Source organism: Lycium barbarum, chromosome 8 (assembly GCF_019175385.1).
Source record: "Lycium barbarum isolate Lr01 chromosome 8, ASM1917538v2, whole genome shotgun sequence".
Taxonomy (NCBI): Eukaryota; Viridiplantae; Streptophyta; class Magnoliopsida; order Solanales; family Solanaceae; genus Lycium; species Lycium barbarum.
This window is the reverse complement of record NC_083344.1, coordinates 94,048,032-94,069,317: the sequence shown is the minus strand read 5'-3', so window position 1 is coordinate 94,069,317 and position 21,286 is coordinate 94,048,032. Positions and strand designations below refer to the sequence as shown.

General features: G+C 35.1%; 1 protein-coding gene across 4 annotated transcripts; it reads left to right on the top strand.

The window, feature by feature from the left end:
- The first annotated feature begins 11,458 nt into the window (after positions 1 to 11,458).
- Positions 11,459 to 20,918, top strand: LOC132606322 (calcium permeable stress-gated cation channel 1-like). Of its 4 annotated transcripts, none has more exons than XM_060319767.1 (12): positions 11,459 to 11,611; positions 12,414 to 12,739; positions 13,755 to 13,901; positions 14,194 to 14,329; positions 14,701 to 14,802; positions 15,270 to 15,389; positions 15,533 to 15,613; positions 15,955 to 16,295; positions 16,506 to 16,751; positions 18,543 to 18,867; positions 19,345 to 19,578; positions 20,251 to 20,918. In XM_060319767.1, exons 2-12 carry the CDS (start codon positions 12,426 to 12,428, stop codon positions 20,509 to 20,511), a joined length of 2,307 nt encoding a protein of 768 aa, XP_060175750.1. In that variant the 5' UTR covers positions 11,459 to 11,611; positions 12,414 to 12,425; the 3' UTR covers positions 20,512 to 20,918. The 4 variants fall into 4 exon arrangements, with proteins under 4 accessions (XP_060175750.1, XP_060175748.1, XP_060175751.1 ...); XM_060319765.1 differs by having other exon boundaries at positions 11,557 to 11,711; XM_060319766.1 differs by having other exon boundaries at positions 11,558 to 11,695.
- The last annotated feature ends 368 nt before the right edge of the window (positions 20,919 to 21,286 follow it).

The following is a 21,286-nucleotide window of genomic DNA, read 5'->3' as shown; positions in this document are numbered from 1 at the left end:
ACACCATAATGCCTTCTTTTGATCTCGCTACTTCCATGCCAAGAAAATATTTCAACTGGCCCAAATCTTTGATCTCAAACTCCGTGGCCAACTGATTTTTTAAATTCTTCATTTATGACAAGTCATCTCCTGTAAGTATGATATCATCAACATACACTATTAGGATAGTTGTCTTTCCCTCAAGTGAATGTCGACTGAACATGGTATGATCTGCTTGCCCTTGAGTGTATCCTTATTTTTTCACAAACTGAGTAAAACTCCCAAACCAAGCTCTTGGAGATTGTTTCAGCCCGTAGAGAGATTTTTTAGCTTGCACACTCTAGGTCCATACCTTTCTTCAAAACCCGGAGGAGGATCCATGTAGACTTCTTCTTCGAGTTTTCCATTCAAGAATGCATTCTTCACATCTAGTTGTTGAAGTGGCCAATCAAGGTTGGCAGCAATGGTTAGAAGAATCCTGATTGAGTTCAACTTGGCAACTGGAGCAAACGTTTCGAGATAGTCCATCCCGTAGGTTTGAGTGAACCCTTTTGCTACCAGACGCACCTTATACCACTCTAGGGACCCGTCTGATTTAAACTTGATAGTGAACATCCACTTGCAGCCCGTTGTTTTCTTTCCACGTGGTAGTTCCGCCATTTCCCAGGTTTCATTTCTATCAAGAGCGTTCATCTCCTCTAGAATTGCCTCCTTCCACTAGGGAACTTTCAAAGCATCCTGCACATTTCTCGGTATCTCCATTCCAGATAATTGAGAAAGAAAAGCTACATAGGAAGGGGACAAGTTTCTATATGACACAAAATTTGACATAGGATGGTTGGTGGCTTTTCTTACCCCTTTACGTTTGGCATCGGAAGATCAAGGTCTAAAGTAACAACGGGTAAATCAGAGTTAGGTTCTGGAGAATTACCTTCTATCTCAGTGAGATCTTGCGGGCTGGACGTTTGGTTCTGATGAGAGTCTTTAATCTCTTTTTCTTGGTTTCGGTTTCTCCTCGAGTAAACCTGTAATTCCTTTGTTTGTTCCCTGCTCTTGTCATTAATTGTATCATGAAAAGGCTCTGTTGACTCAGTTTTTTCATTTTCGTTATTTAAGCTGTGATCTCTTAACTTCTCATGGTTGTTATTACCAAAAGTACTATTTCCAGTGTCTATCATAAAACCTGGATCATTTTGTTTGTCACACATGAGGTCAAGAGGTTCCTTATTATCCCTCGAATCTTCACTATGTTTCTCCCCCTGAAGATGAGTTCCAAGAAACAATTGAGATTCAAAAAAAGTGACATCCATTGTGACAATGATCTTCCTAGAATTTGGGTCATAACACTTGTATCCCTTTTGACTAGGAGCATAGCCAACAAAAACACATTTTTTAGCACGTGGATCAAGTTTACTCCTATTATGATCATGAACATGAACAGATACACTACACCCAAAAACTCTCAAAGCTAGATCAACAGTCAATCTAGAAGTAGGAAAGTATGTCTTGAACATACTGAAAGGGGTTTTAAAATCTAGAACATGGGAATGCATCCTATTAATAAGACAGGCGGCTGTCAAAATAGCTTCTCCCCAAAGAAATTTAGGGACTCCGCTTGTGAATAATAAGACTCTGGTTACTTCCATAAGATGCCTATTTTTTCTCTCGGCTATTCCATTTTGCTGGGGTGTATGAGGACGAGAACTTTGGTGCACTATTCCCTTGGAAGTGAAAAAATTGCCTAGCTGGTCATTAAAAAACTCTCTCCCATTATCACTCCGAAATATTTGAATCTTCTCATTAAATTGTGTCTCAACCATAACATAAAAAGCCTCAAACATATGTTTTACTTCCCCTTTGTCTTTCAATAGGTACACCCAACTTAGTCTAGTGTGATCATCTATGAAACTCACAAACCACCTTTTTCCATTTACAGTTGCTACCCTAGAAGGTCCCCAAAAATTGCTATGGATTAACTTGAAGGGTTTTGTGGCATGGTATTTTTAGGAAGAAAAAGATGAGCGTCGGTGTTTAACCATTTCACAAAATTCACACTGGAAAGAAAGACTTTTATTCATAAATAACTGAGGTAACAAGAGTTTCAATAATGAAAACTAGGATGACTAAGTCTATAGTGCCATAACATGACTTTATTATCAACTAGAACAGAATTCAAACAAGTTGAACTAAAATTTGCTGATTTGTCACCATCTTCAAGAAAATAGAGACCTTCAGACTCTCTAGCATTGCCAATCGTCCTCCCCGAGACCTTGTCCTGAAATACACATGAAGTAGAGTCAAACATAGCACGACAATTAAGGTTTCGAGTCAATTTGCTGATGGACACAAGATTGCAAGACAATTTTGGAACATGAAGGACATCAAAAAGAGTCAAATGAGGGGTCAATTTGATTGTCCCTTTTCCAGCAATTGCTGAGAAGGAACCATTAGCAACTCTGACTTTTTATTTCCTGCAGAAGGAGTGTAAGTCGAGAAAAAATGGGAATTCGATGTCATGTGATCAGTAGCCCCTAAATCTATAATCGAAAAACTCACACCTGTTGAATTTGTACTCATAAAAACAGATGGTACAGTACCTGTTTGGGAAAAAGAACAAGTGGGAGTGAAAGGATCGTGTTTATTGGTTTGGAGTTGAGATTGGAAAAGTTTGTGCAGTAGCTCTAATTGCTCCTTGGTGAATGGTGGCACTTCTAGAGAAGGTTGCAGCCCTGATTCTTCGCTAGAACTCTGAAAGGCCTGGCTGCCACGGTTGTCTGCCCCTTTTTTCTTCCAGTTAGGCGGTTTCCCATGGATTTTCCAGCAGGTCTCACGAGTGTGCCAGTATTTTTTGCAAAGATCACACCACGACTTCTTTTTCTTGTCATTTTCATTTTTCGCAGCAACTAGAGCAGAGGAATCTACATTTTTTCCTTTCAAATTAGATTCTAATTTTAGCATAACATTCCTCCTTGTTTCTTCTCGCCTAATCTCAGAAAAAGTTTCCCTCAAAGTGGGCGGTTTTTTCCAAGAATTTGTGAACGAAGTTCATCAAATTCTTGGTTCAATCCTGCTAGAAATAGATATACCCTCTCATTTTCTTCTTTTTTCATTGCTTTTACACTATCCTTAGGACACTCCTATTCATCATTATAGCATTGATCTAATTCTTGCCATAAGAAAACCATCTCATTATAGTAAATAGTAACACCCCTCTCCCCCTGCCTAGCTTTCCACAATTTAATTTTTAATTTAAAAATCTAAGAAGCATTTTCTACGTCAGAATAAGTCTCTCTAACAGCCTCCCAAACATCCCTAGCAGTGTGAAGAAACAAATATGGTTTACCTATGACAGCTTCCGTGGAGTTTAGTAGCCAAACAATTACCATTGAGTTTTCTGATCTCCAGGCATTCATTTTCGGGTCTCCTGGTTTAGGCTTTTTTGTCTCTCCAATTAGGTGCCCAAGTTTTCCTCGACCATCAATAGCCAAACGAACAGACTGCGCCCATTCCAAATAATTCTTGCCATTCAGCTTGTGAGAAGTAACATGAAAAGACAAATCAGAGGAATCTCCGCCTTGGTTCATAGTTGTCTCGGTCGGAACTTTGTTAACAGAATTCTCGGCTTCTGTTGATGCCGCTGGGTGACGTTGCCCAATAAATGCTGTTTTAGTCATGAGCAACACAAGAATAAAGCTGCTCTAATACCATGAAAGTTTTGGTACCAAAGTTGCATACGTTATTCATCTGTAGAGGTACAAACTTATAGTAGAGACAAACAAACAAACTAGCTATCTGATCCCTTAATTATACCAGATTTGATAATCAAGGGATGATTTTATTTGATCTAATTTCCTAAAACATCCAACAGCATATCAGATCTGATTTTATCAGATCAAATAAGATCTTACAAAATCAGATCTGATCATAATTAGATATTCACAAATCAACAAATATACTAGGTTCACCGTCAAATATTTAGTGGATTTCTTAATATATATACAGGGTCTAGGCAAAGGTTATTGGGTTCCTGTGAACCTATGAGTTATATGTAGATCTGCCTCTGCTCTGCAACTTGTATAAATTTTAATTAAAGTTATTAGCAGCTACTTGGTCCTCTTATTCGTTTCCTGGAAATAAAAGAAAAAGAAAAACTTTTGAAGTCTAGAAAAGAACCAGTTTTTTGTTTCTTTTGGAAGTTCTGATCCTCATTAACTGAATTCTTGGAGGGACTGGCTTGAAAACTTATTTCTAGTAAATTGTCACAAATTATAGTTGGTGCGATAATACTTTGAGGGTGTTTGGCTAAGCTTATAAGCTGGTCAAACGAGCTTATAAGCATTTTTTGGCTTATCTGTGTGTTTGGTAAAAATAAAAGTAATTATAAGTCAACTGCCTATAAGCTAAAATAAACAATAAGTCATAAGTTGGCCTCTCCCAACTTATTATTTTTTAGCTCATAAGCACTTTTAGTTTGACCAAAACTTTTACTGTTTTATCCCTAATATTATTTTGTAATCTCTGAAATACCCGTTGGTTATAAACACTTTTAGTTTGATCAAGACTTTTAATATTCTATCCCTAGTATTATTTTGTAATCCTTGAAATACGGCCTTACTCTAACAAAACCCCTAACCCTCTCTATCACGTATTAAAATATTTTGTGTGCTATTTGAGTATGTTATACAAACGAATTTTGGTATAATTATTAACTATTTTATTAAAGCTTATGATTGTAATTTAGCTTATCATAAAATAATTTATATTCATAAGAAATAATTTTATCTAATCAATTTTACATTAAAAATAAATGAGGCATAAATTATTTTGTATTTGAATTAATTTGGAATTTACGTTCTTATTAGTATAAACAACTTTAAGGGTATTTAAGTCATTCTAATAGAAAAAAAATGCTTATCAACACTTTTTTTGCCAAACACTTCAACAACTTATTATCAGTTTCAACATTTTTATTCAAATGCGTAATTGCTTATTTATTAAATCAGTTTCAGCACATAAAAATGATTATCAACACTTAATGCGTATCAGTTACTTGCGAATTGCCCTTCTTTTGGGGTGGTCTTTAAATTTTGTCCCTCAAATTGCTGGTATTGAAGTTTTGCCCTTCGCCTAAAATTCATGGGTTCCGGGTTCGAACCCCCGTTCAGTAAAATTTTTTTTAAAAAAATCGCAAGGCAGAGTTTGAATTTCGCTCTGCCGGAGGGGGCAGAGTTTGCCTTGAGGCATATATATATATATATATATATATATATATATATATTTTAACTTTTCTAAGCAAACTTTTAGTTATGCCTTAAGGAAAAGTTCCGCCTTATGGCCATACTTTTAGTTATGCCTTAACTAAAAGTGTGTCCCATAAGACATAACTAAAAGTATGTTCCATAAGGCAGAACTTTTCCTTAAGATATAACCAAAAGTTTGCCTTATAAAGTAAAGTCTATGCCTTAAGGAAAAGTATTGCCTTATGGGGCATACTTTTGATTTTGTCTTAACTAAAAGTCTGCCCCATAAGGCATAAATAAACTATGCCTTAAGGAAAAGTTCTGTCTTATGGGGTACACTTTTAGTTATGCTGGATCTGACATAACTTTAATTTTTCCTTAAGAAGTGTATGCCGGATCCGACATACACGCCTCCCAGCCTTGCCTTACAAAATTATTTTTTTATTTTATACCTGAGCGGAGGTTCGAACCTAGAACCTTAGGTATTCGCTCACCTTTTCAGACGAAGGGCAAAACTTAAAGACCACAAATATGAGGGGCAAAATTTAAATACCGTAACTATGAGAGGCTAAATTTAAAGACCACCCCGAAGGACAATCCGCGCAAAAAAATCTTTAGATCAGCTAAGGCAAACGGGCTCTTTGTAATTTGTATCAGTCAACCTGACTTTCTCGATACGCCTTGGACCAATGAAATTCCTCAGATAAAACTGAATATGTGTTCCAAGTCAGCTTTCACAAAGAATGAATCCTTTTCTTATGTCTCTTTTAGTTTCATGTTGTAAAGGATAAGTAAGTTCCTTGTAAGCCTCTTCTGGTAAAGTTCGCAAGTGTCAACGTCCTTATTAATTAAGGAATATTGACAAGTTAGGAAATTCATTATGAGGCGATAACAGAAGTTTAGGCCATAAATTTGTAAAATTTATAGGGAGTATGGCATATACCATATAAAAATTACAGTATGGGTTAATTATATTTATAGTGACAATACATATCAGAGAAAGGATTATTAGCATATATTATCCGGTAATTCACAAATATATGATTTTAAGAAATAGTGTGTCTTTAGTTTCCGGATGTGTGTGTCTATGTATAAAATACCATTTCTAAACAGGGATGGAAGTACAATTATTGGTACAGGTTTAATTGAACTCATATCTTCCGACGCGGAGCATATATAAATGTGCAAAAATTTATAAAATTGCAATAAATAGTAGACATAAATCCATAACTTTAAAAATATAATGATTTTAATGCAAAGAATCTTAAAATTTAGAGTTTAAATCTTGAATCCGCTTTTATTTCTAAAAGAAAATGACGTCATACATAAAACGAGATAATTGAAGAGGTTTAAAGAATTTAGTTGAAAGAAAAACATGTATTCCATTTAAGTGGTCAATAAACAAACATATAAAGATTTCAGCAATTTTTCTCCTTTTTCTCCTTTGTTTTTTGGTAAAAACTTAATACGTATAAAATATGAATTTTACTTGACCCTTGCTAGAGTTTGGAGGGCGATGCTCCAATCATATTAACTGTAAGACCCACCCCACCGTGAGCCGTACAAACAAGACACGAATAATGTCGTGGAGGGAGGTGCTTTGCTAGTGTGTTTGCAATAATTTTCACGAGAGTAATGACTATCAAATCAGTAAAAAAAAAAAGGGTCTGGGATTATCTAAAGAAAGAATATATAGGAGATAAAAAAATACGAGATATTAAGGTGTAGATTTTATAAGAGAACTCGAGTTGCAAAAGACGAAGGAATCTAAGACCATGAAAGAGTACTCAGATCATCTTCTTGACATTGTTAACAAGGGAAGATTGCTTGTCACTAAATTTAAAGATTCAAAAATTGTTGAAAAAGTTCTTGGTATGGTGCCTGAAAAATATGAAATATCCATAACTATCTTGAAAAAACACAAAAGATTTGTCCAAGATTATCTTGGCAGAATTGCTAAATACATTGTAGGCACAAGAGCAAAGAGACATATAAGATAAGATGGTATGATTGAAGGAGCCTTAGCAGCTAACCACAAGACTAAAAGCAAGGGTAATAATATTCTACAAAAATTACCCACCTTATCAGTATTGTAGCAAAAAAAGTCATCCTCCATTTAAATGTTGGAAGAGGCCATATGTCAAGTGCAAGATGTGCAACTAGCTTGGTCATAAAGCTGTGATTTGCAAAAAGCAAATCTCAAAAGTATGGTAGATGTCCTAGTAGACGATTAGTTATTTGTGGCAACACACTTTTCGATCAAGAAGTCTGATTTTTGAATTATTGATAGTGGTTGTATAACCACATGACATATGACAGAAATCGTTTTAAAGAGTTCATGTCTGTGGAAAATAAGAAAGTGAGAATCGGGAATAGAGTCAATTCCTGCAAAAGAAAAAACGACCGCTGCAACCAAAACACGTTGAGGTACAAAAGCAATTTTAGATGTTCTGTACGTGTGTTACACCCTGTATCTTAGAACTATGGTTAGACTCGTTTCGTTAGAGTTTAAGTGGAAAAATTGAAGATTTGAACGTTTTACAAAAATAGTTGATAGGCCTATTCAGGCAGCCGTAACCCCTTGATTAGTTGGAAATTTGGGAAAGTACCCTCAATAAAAGTTGCAGTACATAGAAATATCTTTCCATCCATATAAGGAACAGGACAATCAGAGATCGGAGTAAGGAGATATGATCGTCGCAAGATGGCTAATAGTAAGACCCCTATAATTCGATAGAATCGGCTAAGTTTTTTATACGTCTGCCTTCCATCCCAATTTCGTGAAAATCCATTGAGAATTTGAGAAAACTTAAAGCATGAAAGTTGTGGATATTTGAAATACCTTTCCAAATATATGTTGTGGAGGATGAACAGAGCTTTTTGCTAGGAGTTATGCCCATTTACCAAACGCTGTTAGAAATGGCCTAGCGCATCACCCTGGGTGACGCCCCGAGCGTCGCGCCAGGACAAAGTCGCTGAAAAGTGTAAAATTCATCGGTTCCTGTATTATAGGCCTAGTGCGTCCCCCCCTGCGATCATATGGGTGATGAAGAATAATGTTAATTTCATCAAATTGAGATTGTAGAATCACCTAGAAGTAATAGAATGAGAATTGGGTGAAGAGAACACCATTAATGAAGGTTGTGGAGTTTTATGCCCATCAAGTGTTTGATAAAATGCTTAGGTGACCAAAGCATGAATATTATTGCTAATATGGAATCCCTTTGACTTGTGTTGCTATAGATTAAAGTTGAAAAGCTTGACAAACGTTATATATTATGCTCAAAGGCCGAAATTAAGGTATGTGAGGCTAACTGGAATTAAGATATGTGAGGCTAACTCTCTACGTTTGGGAATGTTAATGATTCTATCTACGCCCCGTTCTTTTACAGCGTTACAAATTGCCTCAGAAATATAGTTAAGCTTGGTTCCTTGAATAATTGTAGAGCTTCTAATAGACTTATGTTAGATATACATGAGTCTCAGTCTAAAATACTCAGCATGTTTATAAATAGTTAAAGCTTTAGTTCTAATAATAAGTCCATGAATACATGTCTGAGTGAATCATTGCCCAATATTTCAGTGTTGTATCTTTCAGCATAATTCTTAGTTCTTTTATGTAAATTGTCTTAATGATGAACATCTTGTTATTGGGCCTAAGGCCGCAGTTATGTATACATATACTTGGGCCATAAGCCGCAGTTTGTGCACATATATATTGGGACTGAGGCCGCAGATTATTTACTCAGATAAACAGGTAGTTCCTTATTCAGAACGGGGAGTATTCATATCTTTACTTCCTTATTTCAGTTTAGTTATCAATTATCAGTTCAGTATTTACAGTTCTTTCTTTCAGTTGCTTTACATACCAGTGCAATTCAAATGTGCTGACGTCCCTTTTGCCCGGGGCCTGCATCTCATGATGCAGGTAACGATTTACAAGTTGATGATTCTGCTTGCTAGGACATTCTCGCATCAGCTGTTTGGTGAGCCCCAATTCCCTCGGGGCGTTATTATCCTTTCATTCTTTATAGTAGTTCAGTCAGTGAGGTATGCCGGGGGCCTTGTCCTGGTAACGTTAGCAGTTCAGTACTCTTTAGAGGCTTTGCAGACTATAGTCCAGTTAATCAGATGCTTAGTAGCTTTTGTGTTAACCTTGTCAGCTACTTATTCAGACTTTCAGACTTATTCAGTACTTTCCGCATTTATGACATTTCAATCAGACTTTTAGTAGATCAGCATGTGTCAGTGTAATTTCCGCATTTAGTATGTTTTGATATCACATGTTGATTCAGCCAGTCAGTTGGTTCGCTCGGTCACATGCAGACAGGCACCGGGTGCCGTGTTATACCCAGGTCATGGTTCAGGGCGTGACAACGTGTCTGATATCAATAAAAATTGTTGAGTGTTGGCCAACTAATGAAAAAATGATTTAAATTTCTATTTGAAGACAAGTATATTGTCGAATCTTTGATGCCACTAAGCAGAAACTTTTACGAATTAAAATGAGAGGTAAAAATTAACTCATTAACCAACAGAAGATGAACACACGCTAGAATCTTTTATTGATAATCAAGAGTTGCAACTTGGAGAAGTGAATCAAGCTAACTGCAAGACTAAAGAATTGACAGATTTATTCACGAGGTCGATTTCAGCCAAGACTACAATCTATGATTTCTGATCCAAAGAGGAGTGTTGATAATATGTCTCATGATATTACAAAAATAAAATAGATAACTGGATTATCTCTGAAAAGTTTGCAGAAAATCAATTTAATTTTTTTGCAGAAAATCAGTTTAACAGTAGCTAACTTTTAAGATTGCAAATTGTTTTATGTTAGAGTCCTTTATGGCTTGAATATAGGAGTTAGTTTCCTTCTTTGTGATTTGACTTTTCAGATAAGTCAGTAGTATATTTTTCTATTTTCAGTTAAGAATTGAAGCTATGAGTTATTAATAAAATAAATTTCCTTTAATTTCATAGCCAATGTTTTTCTCTTTTAAACTTTCTCTGTTTTTTTTTCCTAAATTTCTTTTGCTAAAAACTAACGGTATCAACGAAGAGCCTGTTTGGCCAAGCCATTTTGAGCCAAAAGCACTTACTTCGGGGTTGGGGCGGGGGGTTTGGTGTGTGTGTGTGTTGGGGGGGGGGGGGCGGTTGGGGGTGGACTTTTCTTGAAAATTTGAGGTGTTTGAGCAATAAATAAAACTAGTTTTAAGTTGAGGCAGAAACAATTTTTCTGCGATTGGAGAAATTAAAATTTCTGCTTCTTCAAAAAAGTAGAAGCAGAACCAGAAAATTATTTTTTTGGGACAAAAATATCCCTACCATAGATATATATTTATCAAGTATATCCTCGTTAGTTTATTAATTTTTAATCATACATATTTATGTATAACAACTCATTTGGATTCTTAATGAGATCTCAATGATATATTTAATTGATAAAAATATAATTACAGTTACTTATTATACCAATATTTAATACTTTTTGACATATCTATGTATTATATTGATTGAAACTTTTAATATGTTCTCTCTAATTTTAATTAAATAAAAGTAAAACTTATTTAAAGTTTTTCATAACATATTTAAAATGATTTCATTGATATTTGTCCTTTTTGTTACTTGGACACTTAAAAATACTTTTTACAAAGATTAGTCAAACACAATTTGTTTATCAAAAACACTTTTCAAATAAATTAGCAGTACAGATTGCTTCTCACCAAAAGTAATTTTAAAAAAATTATTTTTCAAAATAAGCAGTTTTTAGACACTTGACCAAACATAATCTAAATTATTACTAGTAACTTTTACTTTTATATTTTCTTCATTAATTAATTGTTATTAACATATGACATGATCGGCCAAATATTATAATATAGAATGAAATAACTTGTTTAATTAACGGTATAAATCAACCCTCTATATCCCAATTTATGTGAAACACTTTCTTTTTAATCTGTCTAAAAAGAATGATACATTTTCATATTTAGAGATAACTTAACTTAAAACTTTATTTTTTATCTTTAATGAAATAATATTAAAACCATACAAATATCAATGACTTGTTTTAAATCATAAGTTTCGAAAGTTTTTTTTTTTTTAAATTTCATGCCTAGTCAAACTATATCACATAAATTGAGACGGAGGGACTAGTAATAGAATTTAAACAAAAAAACTAAAGCCATATGGTTCTCGAAATTCCATTGCAAGTAGGAACAATTGCACATACTCGGACTTAAGGTATAGAATATTGTAGAGAATGCTACATTAAATTAACATATTCAAGAAGCTACAAGTATTTGGCTTGCGGTTTAGTTAAAGTGGAAGAATAAAGAAAGAGAGAAAGAAATATACTTATAAAATTTTGGGAATGTTCTTGGCTTGAGGTAATCCATATACTCTTCCATCAGCAACTGTTCTATAACTTTCTCTGTGTTGCAGCATCATCTTTGGCTTTCACAAACAGCCAAGTAAAACTCACAAACTGTATGATTTTCTTTTTGATGCATTTCAGTTTTCTTGAGTGTATGAAAATGAGTTTTACATTTATGAATTTTTAAGTGTTTCAGTATGATCAACAAATGGATTTTTTACTAGAAAAATTTGTCTCCTTTTAAGAATTCATTATTTCTGTTTTCTTAATTTGTATGCATGTATGCATATCTGTGTGGCTATAAGTTGTTCTCATTAACTTGTCTTTTCTTTTCCTATCGTGATTAGTAATTGAAAAAAGCAGAACTGAGAAGCTGGTTCAACTCATTCAACTATTTCCAATTTATCTTTCTTTCTTTATTTTTTCTTTTCATGAATTCGTAAATGATAAACACAAACCTGTAAGATAAAGAAAGTAACTGCTTGTTGGGTGTGCAGCACATTGGTAGCTGAAAAGATTGTGAAGCTGTAAGAAAACCTTTCGGGCTTGGCCCAAAGCGGATAATATCACACCACGTTAAGAGTATCTTTGGGCTGATTTAGCCAAACTGTGCTATTTTCTCTAACTTATTTTATCTAGTTATGATGTTTTCTGCTGAATTCTTGAATACCCTGTAACACATGCATATTTAGTGGAATATTTTTAGAGTTCTGTAATATGGTCAATGAATCTTATTTTCTCATTCTGCTTTTAGGATTAAGGTATACATAGTTGATAGAGAAATTTGATCATCCATTTATAACATTTTTTTACAGGTAGATTAGAAGATGGCAACACTGGGAGATATAGGAGTTTCTGCAGCTATAAATATTCTCTCTGCATTTATTTTTCTTTTGGCATTTGCAATTCTGAGGCTTCAACCAATAAATGACAGAGTGTACTTTCCAAAATGGTATCTTAAGGGTTTGAGAAACAGTCCAACGCAGTCTGGTGGATTTCTTAAAAAAGTTGTTAATTTGGATTGGAGGGCATACATAAGGTTTCTGAATTGGGTACCAGATGCACTCACAATGCCTGAACTTGAGCTCATTGACCATGCAGGATTAGACTCTGCTGTTTATTTAAGGATCTACTTGCTAGGGTATGCCTCTCTAATTATTTATGTCAGTTGTTTCAACATATATCGTACCTAGGGGCTTCAAATGTGCAGGTTGGACTGAATTTGGGAGGGTTTAATGGCTGAGTTAATGAATGGGCTAAAAAACGGGTCATAATCCAACCTGCCCAGTTATTGACCAAGAGCGTATCTTATGTTTTCATGGGCTACTTTTTCCGCCCCTAATCGTGCCATTGCAATGTCAAGTAGTACATGCTTAATGAACTTTAGTTCCTTTATCAGTTGTGGGAAGAGACACATCATGTTTTGAAAGGGAAATACTGAATTCTTTTTAGCTTAATTTCTGTTTTTCCGTTACCTTATGAACTAAGAGACTGCCATAGATATTATAAGTGATAATAGGAACAGTTTAATTTTTTGAACTGTTACATTGCTTTCATACAACATAATTGATACTTCCTTCTTATTACTACTATCTACATTTATGCTTGTGAAGCTGCCTTTTGTTAATACAGGACGCTTCTGGTTTTTTCCCATTAAATCCCCACCAATATGAGCTTAGTCTTTTAAGCAGTGAATGTCTATAAAAGGTCTTTTACAAATGTAAACCATGTAGTTTAGCATGCAATAAAGCGAACTATAGTAGTTCTTTTTTCAAATATGAAGTTCACTAGCAATGAATTCGATAGAAATCCATGTATTCTACGAAAAAATAGTTTGTTCTCCTTTTAATGTGTGCTATTAATTGATGTGAATGGATTTTCACCTTTTATGAAGCTCTATCTCTGATAGGATAGACTTCGAATAAGAATAAAAACACTGTGAAAGAACGAAAAAAAAAAACATCATTTCTCTACTGTAGAAGCTAATTGATTGCATTCAACGCGGACCGTTTAATTTCTCACATCTTTAAATTACAGGGTTAGTTTAATCTTTTATAATTTATACTATCCAGCTCTTGCAAAGGGTATTTAGCTGAACTTTTGAGTTACACTTAGGAGCTGAATATCTGATGGCGATTATGGCTTCTGATTTGCAGGCTAAAAATATTTGTACCTATTACATTGCTTGCTTTTACTGTTCTGGTACCTGTTAATTGGACAAATAGAACTCTTATGAAGTCCGGGTTTACTTACAGTGACATTGATAAGCTTTCCATTTCAAATGTTCCACTCGGATCACAGAGGTTAGGCAACTTTTCTTTTTTCAAGTATTTGATGCAATAGACTAATCATTACCAAGTTCTAGTTCTGATACCTACTTATATAATACAACATTATGATGATCAGTTCATATGACTTATCAAAGCAAAAAAAAGAAAAAAGAAAAGGAGGTTCACTTCCTGTGTGGATTGGAGTCTAGATTTCACATTAAAAATTCATTTTTAAAGTACATGGCGACATGTTTCTGGTTGCTTTATCTTCACAAGCTATGTAAATTGTTTTTTGCATGACTTGTATTAAACGGGATCTTTTCAGGTTTTGGACTCATATCATTATGGCCTATGCCTCGACAGTTTGGACATGCTTTGTCTTACAAAAGGAGTATGAAAAAGTTGCAGCTATGAGACTGCAGTTTCTTGCATCTGAAAAACGTCGCCCTGATCAATTTACAGTATGTTTAACAGAAATATGAAATTATTCAGTATTAACAATTTACAAGTTTTTTTAGTGTTTAAAAATTAGAAATATAACCTTTATTGCATGAAAAATGAATAAATATAACAATTTATGCATAGATAGGTTTGTAATGGGTAGCCTTTTTTTTTTTCCTTAGTATCACTGAGTGTAGGATTGCCCTTGGATCTCTTCACACATAACAGTTCTGACTCCCTTTCTTTAGTAATATCTCAAAATGATCATGATTCCCATTATTCAAATACTACAATCGCTAATGTCGTTTGACCAGTTTTACTAGATACTGGTAATATCAACTTCCAATTGCAATCTTGAACAGTGTCTGACAGAAAACTTGATTGTTGTCAGGTCCTTGTCAGAAATGTTCCACCTGACACAGATGAATCAGTCAGTGAATGTGTCGAGCACTTTTTCCTGGTTAATCATACAGATCATTACCTCACACATCAGGTTTGTAATTGATGAAATACATGTATATGATATGTGCATGAGCGGAATCATTGATAAAGAGATATATCGTTTATTGTCTCGTTTATATAAGACTTAGCTGTTAACAGAACTGTATCGTATCATTGTTTTTTTAACGTCGTCTTGTGACTACTTGATATTTGTCATCTTGAGATTTTATCGCTAATAAGCATGTCGAAGTACAACAGCATTACTATTTGAAGATATTAATGTCGTCTTTTTGAGGAAAAAAGATAGATATAATTCAGAAATGGAGAAGAATAGAAAATTGGATGGTTCGTTTGTTACAGATGAATGTATAAGAGAGTCAAATTCAGTTCTTGAAAAGTCATTTTTATGTCAGATATCACAATTAATAGGATAATTTGTTTCAAATTGTTAATTGCAGTTTAAAATTTGTTCTAATCAAAGTTAATAATCTTTATTCATATAGTTGGATTTTACTGCAGGTTGTTTACAATGCCAACAAACTGGCAAAATTGGTTAAGGAGAAGAAGAGTAAGCAAAATTGGCTTGATTATTACCATCTAAAGTATTCTAGAAATCAATCAAAACGGCCCATGATGAAGGTATGGATGTATACTCGAGTTAGTCCATCACTTTGGACATTATTTATTTCTCTTTTAGGATATCTTAAAATATTCTACGATGCTCCGCTAATTCTCTACATCAAGCCTAATTTGTACTTGTAAATTCCTTCTCAAATTTGCAGACTCGTTTCCATGGCCTTTGTGGAAATAAAGTAGATGCAATCAACTATCAGACAGCTGAAGTTGAAAGACTATCGAAAGAGGTAACATATCTTTGAGTAAACCTGAAAGTGTCTTCAGTAGTACTTTTGGCATCATATGGTCCATAGATACCAAATGCTTTTATTTGTTTAGAAAAGGAAAAAAAGCTCTTAAGGCTCGAAGCTTTGGAAGATTCGGTGCTTTCAGGCATCCCATGCATTTCTGTTTATTGCAACAAAAACAAAAAAAAAAAAAAAAAAAAAAAAAGAAGAAGAAAGAAAGGAAAAAAGAAGAAGAAATCTTTATGTCAATCATGTAACTTTAGAGCTTGTTACCTTTATTCTTTTTATTGCTATTACTGTAGATTAGCTTTCATTTTACCAATGTCTGGCTTTATTTGTAGATAGATGAAGAGAGAGAGCGGGTTAAAAATGACCCGAAATCTATTATGCCGGCGGCATTTGTCTCATTCAAGACACGGTGGGGTGCTGCTGTTTGTGCTCAAACTCAGCAATCACGAAATCCGACTTTGTGGTTAACTGAATGGGCTCCAGAGCCGCGTGATGTATATTGGAAAAACCTGGCGATTCCCTATGTGTATTTAACTATTAGGAGGCTCATAATCGGTGTTGCATTCTTTTTCCTAACATTCTTCTTCATGATTCCCATCACATTTGTCCAATCCCTTGCAAGTATGGAGGGGATCAGGAAAATAGCCCCATTCCTAAAAGTTATCATTGACATGTGAGTATGCCCACTTTATAGACTTCCCCCCCCTTATTTCTCACCGTTCTATTTGGTAATTATGCAAATGAACATGATGTTGTCTGAGTTGTTGCTTTGTGTCAAGCATGATTGTTAGACTTGTGCTACCCCCAACACACACAGCAAATACGGTTATCCATTTTATGCTTAGGTCTTTGTACCAATAATTCAACCCAATCTTTTGTGCAGACCTTTCATCAAGTCATTCATCCAAGGTTTTCTACCCGGGATTGCTTTGAAGATCTTTCTCATATTTTTGCCAACTATATTGATGCTGATGTCCAAATTTGAGGGCTGGGAAAGTATATCAGCTCTGGAAAGAAGATCCGCATCTAAATACTACATCTTTAACTTTGTCAATGTGTTTCTCGGGAGCATAATTGCAGGAGCTGCATTTGATCAGCTAAATACTTTTCTTCATCAGTCAACAAATGAGTAAGTCCAAAATAGAATTAGGGTGTGTTCGGTATGAACAAAAATGTTTTCCTGGAAAATGTGTTCTTGGAAAATAAGTGAATTTCTACTTATTTTCTCATGTTCGTTTGGGTAGCGAAAAATAAGTGAATTTCTTACTTATTTTCTCATTTTCGTTTGGTTGGTAGAAAATATTTTCAGGAAAATACCCACCCAAGCCTCACAACTCCACCCCAACCCCACCACCACCCCCCGCCCCCGCCCCCAACCCCACCAACACCCCGCACCCCCAATTTTTTTTTTTTTGAAGTATTTAATTTTTTTTATGAATTTTATAAACTACCACATCCCCGCTCGCCCCCAGGGTGGACCCATACCACACCAACCCTCACAACCACTCACCCCCCACCCTCAATTTTTTTTGGAGGGGGTGGTGGGGTGTCGGGAAATGGGGTGGGGCAAAAAACCAAAAAAAAAAAAAAATCAAAACTTTTTTCCCAAAACAATTTTTTTTTTGGGAGGGGGGGGGGGGGGGGGGGATTGGTGGTGAGGCAGGAAGGTGCAAAAAACCAAAACAAAAAAAAAAAAATCAAATTTTTTTTCCAAAACAAAATTAATTTTTTTTTGGGAGGGGGGTGGGGTGGTGTAAAATACCAAAAAAAAAATTCAAAACAAAATTAATTTTGGGGGGGGGGGGGTGGGGTGGTGCAAATAATAAAAAAATAAAAAAATAAAAATTCAAAACTAAATTAATTTTTTTTGGGAGGGGGTGGGGGTGGGGAAGGGGTGGGTGGCGTGGGGGTGGGGTGGTGCAAAAAACAAACAAAAGTTTTTTTCAAAACAAAATTAATTTTTTTTGGGAGGGGTTTCGGGTGGGGCAGGGGTGGGTGGGGTGGGGGTTGGGTGGGGGTGGCGTAGGGGTGGGGTTTGATTGCGGGTGGGCATGGGGTGGGGTGGTGCAATAAACCAAAAAAAAAAATTTAAACTTTTTTTCCAAAACAAATTTAATTTTTTTTTTTTGCCAGGGGGGTGGGAGTAGGCGTGGGTGTGGGGTGGGGTAGGGGAAGGGGTGGGGTTGTGGGAGTGGTTGCGGGGTGGGTTGGGTGGTTGGTGGAATTCACTTATAGACTTGTTTTCCGTACTTTTATTAGAGAAGTCATTTTCCACATTTTTTAGGAACTTCTTTTCCTAAAGAAAATGTTTTCCAAAATTTTTGATCAAACGAACATGGGAAAATTGGAAAATATTTTCCGGAAAATGTTTTTCTCCATACCGAACACACCCTTATTGTCTTCTTCCATCCAAAATAGAATTATTGTCTTCTTCCATGTCTATTGTAGTGCGTAGATAGATCAACTTTTTTATTTTATTTTGTGAATATATACAATATACTGAATCCCCTTGACATTGTGTATATCTATTTTTTATATTTTGACTCCCTCTGTGAAAATTCTAGTTCCGCCACTGGACATAGGTTTGACATAGGTGAGGTTCAACTTTTAGGAGCTTTGAATACTTGATAAGTTATTTAGTAAGAATACATATCCACCTGCTACCGGTTTGGCAATGGTCTGTCAAAGCTAACATAATTGTCCAGAGAATAAAGTGCCAAAATTGCAGCAACCGTCATTGTGTCTTAGCTTGTCAAGCATTTAAATAAGGAAATATGTCTCTAATATCCATTCATGGCCCCTTATTCCTGCGAATTATGCTATGGCTAGCTTCCCTTTATATGCAATTTTCGAATCTTCTATATCCTTTACTTGAATACTATGCTTCTTAAGTACTAAAAGATTCTGTCTTTTGCCTCAGAATCCCTAAAACAATCGGTGTTGCTATCCCAATGAAAGCAACTTTCTTCATAACTTACATAATGGTTGACGGGTGGGCCGGTATTGCTGGAGAGATCCTAAGGTTGAAGCCACTAATAATCTTCCATTTGAAGAACTTTTTCCTGGTCAAAACTGAAAGGGATAGAGAGAAGGCGATGGATCCTGGAAGCCTCGATTTCAACACTGGAGAACCACAGATACAATTATACTTCTTGTTGGGCCTTGTCTATGCTGTAGTCACGCCATTTCTGCTTCCTTTCATACTGGTGTTCTTTGCCCTGGCATATATTGTGTTCCGTCATCAGGTTATCTTTTGGCTTTCTAAGTCTTCTTATTCTTAATTGTAACTCTATGTGTTTGCTGACTTGTATGATAAAGTATAATCAGCACTGCTTATTTAGCTTTTCTGATGGGCAAAATAATGGGCTTTTTAATTTTTTTGGTCCGTTGTCCGAAATAATTACGGAATCTAGCCAAACTACACAATTCCTATACATTGCTTTTGTATGTTATATGATTTGTGTATACAATGTATACTATATGTATATTTATACTTAAATATACAAAACCTACATTTCTGGCTATTATTCTTCTGAGCAGTCCCAAAATGTATTTATCCCAAATAAGATTGGATAGAAGATGTGTTCGCTGATCTCCTAGCAATATTTGTTCGAGATTGCTACACTGCATGTAACTCTAGATGTTTGCTGACTTGTATGCCCATGTATAATCAGCACTGCCTATTTAGCTTTTCTGATGGGTTGCTTTCTGATATTATGCAGATTATAAATGTATACCATCAAAAGTATGAAAGTGGAGCAGCATTCTGGCCAGATGTTCATGGACGTATAATATTCGCTCTGATCTTCTCTCAGCTATCTTTACTGGGGTTGTTAAGTACAAAACGAGCTGCACAGTCAGCACCTTTCCTTATCGCCCTTCCTGTACTGACTATCTCTTTTCACTTCTTCTGTAAAGGGCGTTATCAGCCAGCATTCACCAAATATCCACTGCAGGTGTGTACAAGTTTACAATCTTACTAATACAAATATAAATGTGTTGCACATTTATATTTCCACTGTTGCTTTACTAAATGGAAGTCCTGAAATAAACTCAAGATAAAATTACTGATATCTCCACTTTTGCTTTAGTAAACATATGATAATTAATTCAAAAATGTCTGAGCCTCTTGTTCCCAGGCGAGCTAATGTGCATGCCATCTTAATTAGACTCATAGCGGAATTTACTAATTGAAGATGTCCTCTCGCCTTGTTCTCTAAATAGGTTTTTATAATAGTCAAAAAAGCCATGCTGCATATTCTATCTTATTATATTGACAGAAATGGAAGTAGGTTATGTTACTGAAGTTGACATGAAGATATGATTGGAGTATTCTTTTCTAACTGTTGCATTTTAGAAACTCTGATCACGATACGTGGACTTCTGAGAAATAGTAAGTGTGTTCTAAATATAGCACCAAGGAGGTGCTGACAAAAGTATTTAGTACTGAACTCCATTTATGTGCACCATTTTTTCTGGATAAAGATTTAACTGTGTTGATCTCAAATGTAACTGCTAGATTTCATTAGCAAGAGATTTGTTACAGTTACATGGAATTATAAGGTTAAATCTCAATTTTTTTATTTTATTTTTCTCTAAAAGGGATACTTTGTCTTCTTGGATTTCAGGAAGCAAGGAGGAAAGATACTTTAGAACATGCCAAAGAACCCAATCTTAACTTGAAAGACTACCTTCAAAATGCTTATTTGCATCCTGTTTTTAAAGGTGATGATGATCATGAATACGAGGAGTTCAACGATAGGTTGGAGAGTAACAGTACCGTGCTGGTCCCAACAAAGCGCCAGTCAAGAGGAAATACTCCTGCGCCAAGCAGAAAGAGTGCCAACTCTTCTAGTTCACTTCCTGATGCTATTGACCACACTTATTAACTGCTTTGTTCTTTTAGAATGTGAAAGTTCCGCCACTTTGTACATGAGAGCTAAATGTAAATTGACGTTAGGCCAAAGTAGCTAAGTTTGGACATGTCCCTTCTCCTTGAATGAGCAAGAGTTGCTGGTATCCTTCAGTGGACTGTTGGAATCTGCTATTTATAAGGAGGTTGCTAATGGAGTAACGCAGTCTGGTCAATGGAATCTGTCATTTTTTCAGTTCCTCCCAACTTGTTCTTCCTCTGTTATGTGCTTTCATTGAAACTCGATAAAATAGAGTTGTCTGAGACCAAATGTTATAGAGTTGGGGACTCCGTAGGGAGGCAAACATTAAGTTCCTTGTTAATGAAGGGGTTCCAAAAAGATGTGAAATTAGAAGTTTGGCACTCGTCTTCTGCAAACTAAAATGTTCATGTACATTATGTTGTCTGTTATTTAAGCACTTTGCAGGATGTGTAATGCCATTATGCAAAGATCTTGTTAAAAAAAAAAACGTTTACTTATTACAACTGTGCTTTGGATGTTGTTGATGGAGCATATTTTGAGTTGTCTTTTGTGATGCGCGCTCTGTCCTATTATTCTTTATACCCTAGTCTCTTTATTTCTTTACATAACAATAAGAATACTTTTTTTCTTGAATGATACATGAGTATTTATTTATTAAAATAAAATATATTTTAAAAGCTCTATAATTATCTAATGAATTCCAAAATTAAGATGATAAGGAAAAATGTAATATTCTTTTTTACAAACTTTGTAATGATTAACTGGGAAC

Bases quoted from the DNA above. Each gene is read 5' to 3' on its own strand.
- LOC132606322 (XM_060319767.1), top strand. From the start codon at position 12,426: ATGGCAACACTGGGAGATATAGGAGTTTCTGCAGCTATAAATATTCTC. The intron at 15,390-15,532 runs GTATGGATGTAT...TCAAATTTGCAG, and splicing joins CAAAACGGCCCATGATGAAG to ACTCGTTTCCATGGCCTTTG. The intron at 16,296-16,505 runs GTGAGTATGCCC...TCTTTTGTGCAG, and splicing joins CTAAAAGTTATCATTGACAT to ACCTTTCATCAAGTCATTCA.